We start from the raw sequence: 13014 nt of genomic DNA on the forward strand, positions 1-13014 counted from the left end.
GAGGAATAACATTGGAGGTCAATAATCACTCTGAAAGCGGATAATAGACGTCAAATAGTATGCAGTCATATGAAAAAGGTTGGGAGCCCCTCTTATGAATTTCCCCTTGGGATTAATAAAGTATCTATCTATCTATCTATCTATCTATCTATCTATCTATCTATCTATCTATCTATCTATCTATCTATCTATCTATCTATCTATCTATCTATCTATCTATCTATCTATCTATCTATCTAAATTCCTTGGATTTTTGTTTATCACTGGCTGAGCTTTCAAAGTATCAACTTCCTTTTAATATCTGACTTGCCTTATGGACACAGAAGGATTTCAGCAGTGGCATTAAGTTTATTGGATTAAAAGAAAATATGCAATATGCATCATAACAAAATTAGACAGGTGCATAAATGTGGGCACCACAACAGAGATATGACATCAATACTTAGTTGAGCCTCCTTTTACTAATTTAACAGCCTCTAGACGCTGTCCTCCTATAGCCTTTAATGAGTGTCTGATTCTGGATGGAGGTATTTCTGACCATTCTTCATACAAAGTCTCTCCAGTTCAGTTCAATTTGATGGACAGCCTTCTTCAAATCATCCCAGAGATTTTCGATGATATTCAAGTCAGGGGACTGTGACGGCCATTCCAGAACATTGTACTTCTCCCTCTGCATGAATGCCTTTGTAGATTTCCAGCTGTGTTTTGGGTCATTGTCTTGTTGGAATATCCAACCCCTGCATAACTTCAACTTTGTGACTGATGCTTGAACATTATCCTAAAGAATTTGTTGATATTGAGTTGAATTCATCCGACCCTCGACTTTAACAAGAGCCCCAGTCCCTGAACTAGCCACACAGCCCCACAGCATGATGGAACCTCCACCAAATTTGACAGTAGGTAGCAGGTGTTTTTCTTGGAATGCGGTGTTCTTCTTCCGCCATGCAAAGCACTTTTTGTTCTGACCAAATAACTCAATTTGTGTCTCTTCAGTCCAAAGCACTTTGTTCCAAAATGAATCTGGCTTGTCTAAATGAGCATTTGCATACAACAAGCGACTCTCTTTGTGGCGTGAGTGCAGAAAGGGCTTCTTTCTCATCACCCTGCCATACAGATGATTCTTTGTGCAAATTGTGCTGAATTGTAGAACGATGTACAGATACACCATCTGCAGCCAGATGTTCTTGCAGGTCTTTGGAGGTGATCAGTGGGTTGTCTGTCACCATTCTCACAATCCTGCTCATATGCCGCTCCTGTATTTTTCTTGGCCTGCCAGACCTGCTGGGTTTAACAGCAACTGTGCCTGTGGCCTTCCATTTCCTGATTCCATTCCTTACAGTTGAAACTGACCGTTTAAACCTCTGAGATAGCTTTTTGTAGCCTTCCCCTAAACCAGGAGACTGAACAATCTTTGTTTTCAGATCTTTTGAGAGTTACTTTGAAGATCCTATGCTGTCACTCTTCAGAGGAAAGTCAAAGGGAAGCACAACTTGTAATTGACCACCTTAAATACCTTTATATCTCATGATTGGACACACCGGTCTGTGAAGTTCAAGGCTTAATGAGCTCATCCAACCAATTTGATGTTGCAAGTAATCAGCATTGAGCAGTGACAGGCATTCAAATCAGCAAAATTACAAGGGGACTTCCATTTGTGCACAGCCAGTTTTTTACATTTGATTTGATTTCATACAACTAAATACTGCGTCACTAAAAATCTTTGTTCGGAAAACACCGCAGTACTGAGATGTTCAGGAAATGAAAGACATACCACTGTTATCTTTTTGGTTGAAAGGAGAGTCAATTATTATGCAGGCTGAGAGGGGTTCCCAAACTTTTTCATATGTATGTGTACCAAATTTCAGGTCAAGGGACAGCCATGGTAGCATATTATATAAGAAGAATATTGTCCAAGTACCATTTCAGAGGGTGTAGTAACACAGTCTGTTCCAACTCAGCTTTAAGATACACAAAGGGTGTTTAAGTAATCAACAGAAGTCAAGACACCTGTGCAAATTGTTTGCTTAAAACTTGCAAGGCTTCATTTACGTTAACTGCTGCAGAACATCTGTAGGTTGTAACCTGTTAGTTATTCTCTGAAGAAGGCCCATTTGTAATATTCCGAAATTTCCATTTTTTTCAGTTTTCGCTAACCTAAAACCTCTGACAGTTTCTGCTTACCTTTTCAGTTATTGAACTGAGGTGTTCTAAAACGTTTGACCAGTAGTGTAATACATAAAGTACATCTGTAGACAACCAGGAGTGCTATTGTGGGCTACCACTTCCCCGTGTCTCTCGACACATACATTGGCAGCTGCAGCATTGTGCTTAGGGGGGCTAACACATTTTTTCTCCTTCCATCTGATCGCAGTCAATTTGCCTTTTTGCCATGAAGCTAATGTTGTCAAAATACATTTAACATGAATATCTTAAAAAGTTGATACCTTGGATTCCTGTAGAGTTTTGATAAGTTCTTCATTGTCCAAAATAAACCCTTCTGAAGTAAAGAGTAGTTTCAGTATTCGGTCTTCAGTTGCTTTCAGTTGGTTTTTGTCTGAATTGATCCTGACGATTAGTTGGGTTCTTTGTTCTTCCAAATCAGGGCGCTCTAGTCGGACCACGTCACTGAAAAGACAAACAAACGATGATTTTTTTTTATTTTTATTTTTATAATTGTATACAAGCACAGTTAGAGAGCGACCATTAGAAGAAGAACGAACATACCGTATTTTTACTTGTGTACCACGCGCCCTCATGTAAGACGCGCACCCTAATTTTTACAAAGAAAATCACGAAAACGTGTTGCCCCGTGTATGATGCATGTTGTGATTGTATAGGAAGCGTTTAGGGCACATTTTCCGCGAAATGCCCTTCTGTTTTTGTTGCATGACGAAAGAGCGAGCGAGAGCGAGAGAGAGAGAGAGAGAGAGAGAGAGAGCAAGAGAGAGAGCTCAAGCAGAAGAAGTAAACATTACAGACAAAAATCTCCTTGTGTATGACGTGCACCTGATTTTCTAATGCTAATTTTCCGGAAAAAATGTGCGCGTGGTACACACGTAAATACGGTATTTAGCTAACGTGCCTGTCTTGCTCGGAATGGATGAGCAAACTTAAACTTGTGACACTTTGTGACAGTCTGTGTCGGCTCCACACTTCCCGGTTACACTTTGGGAGTTTTTCCAAACAGGCACCATTGAGATACATGTGCCAAGATGAGCTGGGCAAATGAGGACACACACACAGTCAGCAAGGGGTGGTTGCATAAGTGCCAAGTACTTTTATTAAAAACTCACACCTAAAACAGTGTCCAAAATGTAGTGCATAACATTGTGCCAATCAAATAAATAATCCAATAAAATCAAAGTGAAGGTGTAGATTGAAAGTCATCCAATAAAATATTCCATTAAAATGAGGTTACAATCCAGCAGGAAGCACTCCTTTAAAACTCACAAGTCCTGGTGCATCCTTCTAAAATCCAACATCTCCCCGGCTCACCCTCTTCGGATCACACGGCACGAGGAGACATCCTCCAGCTGGCACAAGTCAACCCTTATTCCTGGCCTGTGTCCCCACCGCCAGTCCCATGACATTCCACAGTGCGCCTCCGAGCCCAACTCCCTCCGACTCCTTCTGCCATTCGCCGGCCTTGCGGGAGTATTATTAGTTGCTCCTTCTCCTTGGCTGCTAAACAACAGCAACCCTCAGCCCCCTCTTGAGTGCCAGCCACACATTCCATCCCCGGGGCTCACATTCCCGTCTACCTGCTTCCGCCCTGTCTTGCACCGGCTCTCTCTCTTGCGCCTGCCATTCTCTCCATCCGTTAAACTCTGTCTCCCTTTTCATTATCTCTTCTCTGTTCTTTTCCTCTCCTTATATTACCTTGATTGGGTGCAGGTGTGTCCCTCTGCCCACTCCGAGGTTATGAGCGATCAGCCAGGCACCCAAGCCATCCCACCATCTCACACACATCTGCGCCCATTCCTAGCCTGCACGCTCTTGGGCGTGATTATTTATTTAAAACTTGTACAATGCCACGGACCACTTATCACACATTTGCATAGTATGATTTTTCCCTGGACGGGATGCCATAGTACAGCGGTTTTCAAACTGTGGGGCGCACCGAAGTAACAAAAAAGGGGGCGCGAATGTTGCCATATGTGGCATAATTTCGCTATTCGTAGGGAAATTTTAAACTTGTAGTGGTGTATCGGCAGCAAAAAATATAGGAATACATTTTATTAGGGTTTCAAATAAACGTTAGGGGGGCGCGATTAAAACTGTTATGAAAACTCGGGTTGCAAATACTTAAAGGTTGAGAAACGCTGCCATAGTAGAAGGACTGTGGGAGTTGAAACTCAGCCTGATCTGAACTCCTTATATTCTTCATCCTGGCACAGAGTGAAGGGTGATAAGTGGACTCAGTGAACGTGAGTTACTGGGACAGTTCATTCTTCCACACAGCAGGTGGCAGTGTTCCTCCAGCCAAAACTCAGTTGAGACACCCGCAGGGTGGCATGGGACTTGGGAGCCCAGTAGTACAATGCTATTGAGGTCTTTGGGTGCCACAAATGGGCATTACAACGAGGGGGGGACTAACCCAGTTTCCACCTCACCCGGGAAGTGCTCCACATGATTAATATCAGGATACTTGAAGCATTCTAATTTAAAAGAAGCCCGCAGTCTCACCTTGAGGGGGTCTGAGTCGGGAAGCAGTAGGCAACACTCAACTGGAGGCAGAGTGCTGCCTGTGGGCCCGAAGATCACGGGCATCCAATATTGATTTTCGATCTTCTCCCTTGCACACAGAGATTTCTCCAGATTCTCAGAATCTTTTGATGATATTATTTGCTGTACATGATGAGATAAGTCTTTCCAATTTTACATTATTCTGAAATTGTTCCACAATTTGTAGACACATTTTTTTTTTTTTGCAGATTGATGAACTTCTGCCCATCTTTACTTCTGAGAGACTCTGCCTCCCTAAGATGCTCTTTTTATACCCGATCATGTTGCCAATTAACCTAATTAGTTGCAAAATGTTCCCCCAGCTGCTACTTTTTACCACCACTTACTTTTCCAGCCTTTTGTTGCCCCCATCCCATCTTTTTTGAGACGTGCTGCTGCCCTCAAATCCAAAATGAGCGAATATTTTTCATGAAATAGTAAAATTCCTCACTTTCAACATCTGATATGTTTTCTGTGTTCTATTGTGAATAAAATATCAGTTCATAAGACTTGAAAATCAATGCACTCTCTTTCTATTTGCATTTTACATAGCATCCCAACTTTTTTGGAATTGGGGTTGTACAATTTTTGTAAGTTCTCCTCTCTCTCTCTCATCACCTGCCATTGTTGAACTTTTTAGGTAGTGCTGCCCTTATCTCTCCAGTTTTGATGTCCCTACACTGGTTACCTGTGCCATTTACCATTGACTTTAAAATACTACTAATGGTTTACAAAGCCTTCAATCATCTCATTCCATCCTATATTTTGGAATGCCTGTCACCTTACGCTCCAAATTGTAACTTTAGATCTGCTGTTATGCGCATCAAATCTGGAATAGCTTAATGATAGAAATTCGCCAGGCTAATACGGTGGGACACTTTAAAAAACTGATAAAAACACATTATTGCAACATGGCCTTCTTGTAGCTACATCTTAGTATAACCCTGATATCCTATATATGCATTGAATTATCGTTTTTTTCATGGCTCCACAATCCGTACTAACCCCTACTTTCTCTGACCAGTCCCCACATTGATGGATTGAAGGCCAAAGGTCCACATGACCAGCATCATCTAATTCTTCCACGTGGATCCTGAAAGCCATCCGGACTAATTGAGACCATTTATGTTAGGTAGAATGCCCAGTAGGTGCTGGGTGGTCTCATGCCCTTGGAACCCCTGCAGATTTTTTTTCTCCAGCCAATTGTGTTTGTTTTTTTTTGTTTTTCTGTCCTCCCAGCCATCTGACCTTACTTTATTCTTTATTACTTCCATCCATCCATCCATTTTCCAACCCGCTGAATCCGAACACAGGGTCACGGGGGTCTGCTGGAGCCAATCCCAGCCAACACAGGGCACAAGGCAGGAACCAATCCTGGGCAGGGTGCCAACCCACCGCAGGACACACACAAACACACCAAGCACACACACTAGGGCCAATTTAGAATCGCCAATCCACCTTACCTGCATGTCTTTGGACTGTGGGAGGAAACCGGAGCGCCCGGAGGAAACCCATGCAGACACAGGGAGAACATGCAAACTCCACGCAGGGAGGACCAGGGAAGTGAACCCAGGTCTCCTAACTGCGAGGCAGCAGCACTACCACTGCACCACCGTGCTGCCCTCTTTACTACTTAGTTTTGACTATTCTTATCTGTGGTAGGTTGGCACCCTGCCCGGGATTGGTTCCTGCCTTGTGCCCTGTGTTGGCTGGGATTGGCTCCAGCAGACCCCCGTGACCCTGTGTTCGGATTCAGCGGGTTGGAAAATGGATGGATGGATGGACTATTCTTATTCTTGTTTCATATACATTTTTCTTCCTTTATCTTGTAAAGCACTTTGGACTACACCATTTGTATGAAAATGTGCTATAGAAATAAATAAATGTTGTAGTACCATGCATGCACATCATAATAATATAGCCTACATAAGACCAAAAAAAAAACACATTCTGGAAACGCAGAGTTAGTTGGATTACTAAGTGTAATATTGTTACTGCTTTGGAAGTTGTAATCTCTTACACTACTTATTACATTTGGAAAGTAATAATATTGCAGTAACACATTCCTGTGTGACTCATTACTGCCCAACACTGCTGGCCACTCTGTCATAAAGCCTGCAATGAAGGAGTGTTGCAGTGATGGTTGTTTTTCTGGAAGTTTCTACCATCTCCACACAGGGTCTCTGGAGCTGAGCCAGAGTGACCTTCGAGTTCCATCCATCCATCCATCCATTATCCAACCTGCTGAATCTGAACACAGGGTCACGGGGGTCTGCTGGAGCCAATCCCAGCCAACACAGGGCACAAGGCAGGAACCAATCCTGGTCAGGGTGCCAACCCACCGCAGGACACACACAAACACACCCACACACCAAGCACACACTAGGGCCAATTTAGAATCGCCAATCCACCTAACCAGCATGTCTTTGGACTGAGGGAGGAAACCCACGCAGACACGGGGAGAACATGCAAACTCCACGCAGGGAGGACCCGGGAAGCGAACTCAGGTCCCTAGGTCTCCCAACTGCGAGGCAGCAGCGCTACCCACTGTGCCACCGTGCCACCCCCTTCGAGTTCCTGACCACCTAAAATTTTATCAGGATAAGGTTCGTGAGATGTAGACTTTTACCATGAGATACTATCAAGTCACGCCCTACTTACAACTATTTTCAAACAAGACCACCGTCATCTAACCTCAGTCGTGTGAACACTTTTGTCAGACACACTTCCTGCATTCTCAGCTCTTAAAAATTTTATCAGGATAATAATTTTATACATTCAAGATAACACGTCAATGACAAAGCGAAGAAGAAAGAGCATGGACAAACATTCGAGAAAGTCGTTTTATTTATTAGAGAAAGAAACGATATTCACTCACAGGCAGATATACGTTGCGTTGTCACGATTTAAACTTTAAGTCGGAAACTTGTAGATCGCCTAATTCGTGTTGCCATCAGGGAAAAAAAAAGTAGTGTTTCTTCCCAATAAAGAGGCGTATCCGCGAGAATTAAAAGATTTACTGTTTGGTGAAATTGAAATCCCACGAGAGAAATCATTTCTCACTGGTGTGAATGCTATTGTCAGACACATCTCCCATGTTTGCTTAGTTTGGCTGGGTGGCCAGTTCTCAGAAGAGTTGTAGTTGTTCCAGATTCTTCCATTTTAAATATTATGAAGGCGACTGTAACAGAGCAAGGTGCAGAGAACAGGAAGAGAAAGAAAAAGATGATCCGGTGTGAACAACCCCTAATGGGAACAGCCGAAAGAAGAAGAAGAAGAAGAAGGCAGCTGTGCTCTTGGGAACCTTCAATGATGCAAGAATATTTTTTTTGTAGTCTTCCCCCAGATATCTCCCTCGACACAATCCTGTCTCTAAGTTTGGCAGACAATTTCTTCAACCTCATGGCTTGGTTTTTCATCTGATACACATTGTCATCTGTGGTACATCACACCGATAGATGTGTGCCTTTCCAGATCATGTGAGAGCCTGTGAAGCAAGGGTTAGCTTAAATACTTGGCAGCAGTGCTTGATTTTCACTTCCTGATTTGAGATTTCAAGTACCAGCAGTTCATGTGTGCAACATCCCAGCATGATCGAAGTTCTAATTTGCCATAAATTGTATGTATTGTGTAAAATAAATCGCGAGAAGGAAGAAGGATCCAACAAAACAAAAAGAACTCCAGTAGTTATTTTGTTCAACTTCAAGCATTCCTCAGGGGATGTCACCTCCAACATTGGCTACAACTACTCTGTGATCAAAGCATCATGGGGTGCTGGGACAAAACAATTTGCCTAAGCTGGACACTTTCAATTTTCAGGAGAAAGTTTGGTGAACAAATTCACTGACGAGCCCAGGAAATTTGCTGTGATAAATTCTTTAGCGAATGTTCTTTCTCATAGTCGGAGAGACCTTTAGGTGCCTTTTTGCAAACACCAATCAGATTTTGTGTGTCTTTTACTGAAGAGAGGCTTCCGACTGCCCACTCTGTCATAAAGCCCAGATCAGTGAAGTGTTGCAGTAATGGGGCATTGGAAAAAAAAATTGCCTAAGCTGGGCAACTGGCAAATTTTCAGGAAAAAAAAATCTCAAGGTCACCAATTAACACTCCTCATTAGCAGACTAACCATACCTGAGCTAATTTTTCAGTGTTAAAGCAAAGGATGGTGGGAGTTGTCTCTCTATTATAAAAAAAAATCTTGGAAGGTTGGAAGGAGACGAGATGTGATTTTCACAGAGTCACTAGGTAGACGATTGCTTCCAACGTTTTAACCTCACCGTCTTTTAAAGGATTATTATTTTTGTTCTATTTATTGATTTTTAAACCTCCACGTTTGTTTTATGGATTATTTATTTAATGACTCTTTTTAGAAGGCACCGCACTTTATTAATTTTGAATACTTTGATTTGGACATTGTTTTTGTTCTGTTTTAATAAAAGCACTTGACACTTTTGCACTATCCCCTTGCTATGTTGTTGCCTCACTGCTTAGCTCATCGGTAACATTACCGACGGTGTCGGGTTAAGGGCTCCCGGACAGCAGACGGGAGCATGCAGCAAACCCGCATCGTCACATGGTGATGCTTTCGAATGAAAAGGTACGATTTTGGGCTGCGCCGTAAGATGGCTGCACCGACGAGAGCTCCGAGTCATCTCAGCAAAAAGTTATTATTTATTTTCTTACTACTCACTCTTTTTGTGCGTTCTACTTTATCACACTTTCAGTATGACCGGCAAACACTATTGGAATTACGTTCATCAGCCAGTTTGGATTTTACAACAGTTTTTGATATCGCGGACACTGTACTGCCTGGAGCCTTTTGCTTACTCGCGCGACGCCGAAGGAAAACAAAGAGGGGGAAACGCACCGGAGTTCTGTGCCGAACCCGACAGAGGAACAACAAGCCTCCTCTGCCTAGCATCCTGCTCGCTAATGTTCAGTCTCTGGACAACAAATTAGATGAGCTGCGCGCACGGATAAAGCACCAGAAAGACATCACAAACTGCTGCGTTTTGGCGTTCACAGAGACGTGGTTGGAGCCCGGCGTACCTGACTGCGCAGTCACACCAGACGGGTTCACAGTTTATCGGGGAGACAGAACGAAGGACTCAGGCAAGTCAAGGGGAGGGGGTGTGTGCTTTATGGTTAACTCTTCGTGGGCTACGGATGTGTGTGTCTTAAAAACACACTGCTCACAGGTTCTTGAGCTGCTGACCATTAAAGTTAGACCCTTTAACCTCCCGAGGGAGTTCAGTTCAGTTCTCCTTTCAGTTGTTTACATCCCCCCACAAGCTGATAAAGCTTCAGCTATGGATGAACTGTATGATGTTATCAGTGGACTAGAGAACGCTAACTCAGAAGCAGCATTTATTGTGTTGGGAGACTTTAACAGAGCAAACATGAAGAAAGTTCTCCCTAGATACTATCAGCACATCTCTCCCCCCACAAGAGGTGATCAAACACTGGATCATTGTTACACCTTATTCAAGGACTCCTACAAATCTCTCCCTCGACCAGCTTTTGGAAAATCAGACCATTGCTCTATATTGCTGCTGCCTGCATATAAACAAAGACTTAAACAGGAAAAACCGGTTTACAGGAACATCTACAAATGGGACAGTGAAGCTGAGGGGGTCTTACAGGACTGCTTTGAAACAACTGATTGGGAGATGTTTGAGGATGCAGCTGATGGCAACATCAATGAATTCACAGACTCTGTCACAGGATATATCAGCAAGTGCATTGACGATGTTGTCACTAAAACCACCGTTTGCATATATCCTAACCAGAAACCCTGGGTAAATAGGGAGATCCGGGCTAAGCTCAAGGCGCGGACCTCTGCCTTTGGCTCAGGGGACTCTGATGCATACAAAGCAGCCAGATACGACCTCCGGAGGTCCATCAAGAAGGCCAAATGGGACTACAGGGACAAAGTGGAGTCAAGCTACCACAGCTCTGACACCAAGCGCCTGTGGAATGGACTGTGCTGCATCACTGACTATAAAAAGAAAAACACATTCAGTGTTCAGCCCACTGCATGTCTTGCAGACGAGCTCAACACTTTCTATGCTCGTTTTGATGCAGCCAACAAAGAACAGGTGCTATATCCTCAAGGGGGCAGTGAGTCTGTCACTGTGATCCTTGAAACGTCTGATGTGAGAAGGTCCTTCAAAAAGGTCAATCCTCGCAAAGCTCCGGGACCAGATGGCATCCCAGGCCGTGCCCTCAGGGCGTGTGCTGACCAGCTAGCAGGTGTGTTCACCAAAATTTTCAATCTCTCCCTGAGGCAGTCAGTGGTCCCCACTTCCTTCAAGGCATCCACCATCATTCCTGTCCCAAAGAAACCGGTGGTCTCCTGTCTGAATGACTATCGCCCGGTTGCACTGACATCGGTCATTATGAAGTGCTTCGAGCAACTAGTCAAAGGTTACATCTGCTCCTCCCTCCCTGACACGCTGGATCCTCTCCAATTTGCTTACAGAGCAAACAGATCGACAGAGGATGCCGTTGCGCTAACAATAAACATTGCCCTCACCCACCTGGAAAGAGGAAATACATATGTAAGAATGCTGTTCATAGATTACAGCTCGGCATTCAACACCATCATCCCCTCAAAACTCGTCTTGAAGCTTGACAACCTTGGGTTGGGGACGACCATCTACAGATGGATTTTCTCTTTCCTCACAAACAGGTCCCAGGTGGTGAGAGTCGGCAAACACACATCCTCATCACTCATTTTAAACACAGGAGCGCCGCAGGGCTGTGTGCTTAGCCCCCTCTTGTATTCCTTGTTCACCCATGACTGTGTTGCAAAACACGGCACAAACACCATCATCAAGTTTGCAGACGACACAACCATCATAGGCCTTATCACTGACAATGATGAGACGGCCTACAGAGAGGAGGTGCTGGCATTGAGTAATTGGTGCCTAGATAACAACTTGTCTCTTAACGTCAGCAAAACCAAGGAGATGATTGTGGACTATCGAAAACAACAAGGCAGAGAACACCAGGCCATCTACATCAGTGGCATAGAAGTTGAAAGGGTCAACAGCTTCAAGTTCCTCGGAGTAAACATCACCAAGGATCTCTCGTGGACCCTTCACATAGACACTGTGGTCAAGAAAGCTCGCCAGCGGCTCTACTTCCTGAGGAGGCTGAGGAAGTTTGGCATGAATGCCAACATCACCTCAAACTTTTACAGGAGTGTGGTCGAGAGTCTGCTAACGGGCTGCATTACCGTCTGGTATGGGAGCTGCTCTGCCAGCAGCCGGAAATCACTACAGAGAGTGGTGAAGGCAGCAGAGCACATCACGGGCAAGAGTCTTCCTGCCATTGAAGACATTTACCTCCATCGGTGCTTGCGTAAGACAAGCAGCATCATAAAGGACCACAGCCATCCAGCACGCCAGCTGTTCTCCTTGTTACCGTCCGGCAGACGATACAGGAGTCTGGCTGCTCGGACTACAAGACTTAAGAACAGCTTTTACCACCAGGCCATTCGACTCCTCAACAGCAACACCTGAACACTTACACACACTTACATTACATCTACATTGCACTACTCACACACAAACTGTACCTGCACACACTCTGAATACTGACTGGAACATGCATCTGCACTTTATGGAATATGCATCTGCACTTATAAAACATTATCTGTGCAATAACTGTCATTTGTACTTGCTGCTCATTCAACTCATATTGCTCTATAACTTCTTTTAAAACATACACATTTTATTTTATATGACTTGTCTATTTTTAACTTGTAATCTTTTTTTAAGCTTTATTGGATCTAGGCTGAGTGACTTGTTTTTCTCGTCATACACATTTCATTGTATGTTGACCCTGTGTTAACCTATATATGACAAATAAACCTAAACCTAACCTAAACCTACGAGTGTGAGACACACGACGAGGAGAAAAGGCCTGGGAAGTACAATGAGAGTCACCTTCAAGAACGGGAAGAAAAAAAATGGACAGGAGGCAACAAAGGCATCTCGAAAATAGTCGCACAGTCTGAGAAGTGGGCCTTATGGAAGGGGAAGTGGCGGGCAAGAAAGGTTCAGACACATACAGATACCAGGAAAGACTCTGAAGGTACACGTAGGGCAAGAGATAGCAAATATTTTTCAATTATTCGATTACTCGTCTTTGACAGATAGTGTGGCTAGTTCATTATTTTGAATTTGAGATGATATAAAACAGAAATGAGTGCTTGTAATTTCTGAAAATAAATGTACTAATTTTTATGACCATTATACAGTGTTAAAAGGAACAAATCAAAGA

At 43.6% G+C, this 13014-nt stretch overlaps 1 protein-coding gene across 1 annotated transcript in view; it reads right to left on the reverse strand.

Moving 5' to 3' along the window:
• dnah6 (dynein, axonemal, heavy chain 6) overlaps positions 1–13014 on the reverse strand; it is a 439386-nt gene that overhangs the window by 122937 nt on the left and 303435 nt on the right. Inside the window, exon 59 of the mRNA XM_051929949.1 lies at positions 2445–2625. Within this exon, the coding sequence (XP_051785909.1) occupies positions 2445–2625 (181 nt within the window). The remainder of the gene's footprint in view (positions 1–2444; positions 2626–13014) is intronic.

The sequence above is a fragment of the Erpetoichthys calabaricus genome, chromosome 7, assembly GCF_900747795.2.
Source record: "Erpetoichthys calabaricus chromosome 7, fErpCal1.3, whole genome shotgun sequence".
Taxonomy (NCBI): Eukaryota; Metazoa; Chordata; class Cladistia; order Polypteriformes; family Polypteridae; genus Erpetoichthys; species Erpetoichthys calabaricus.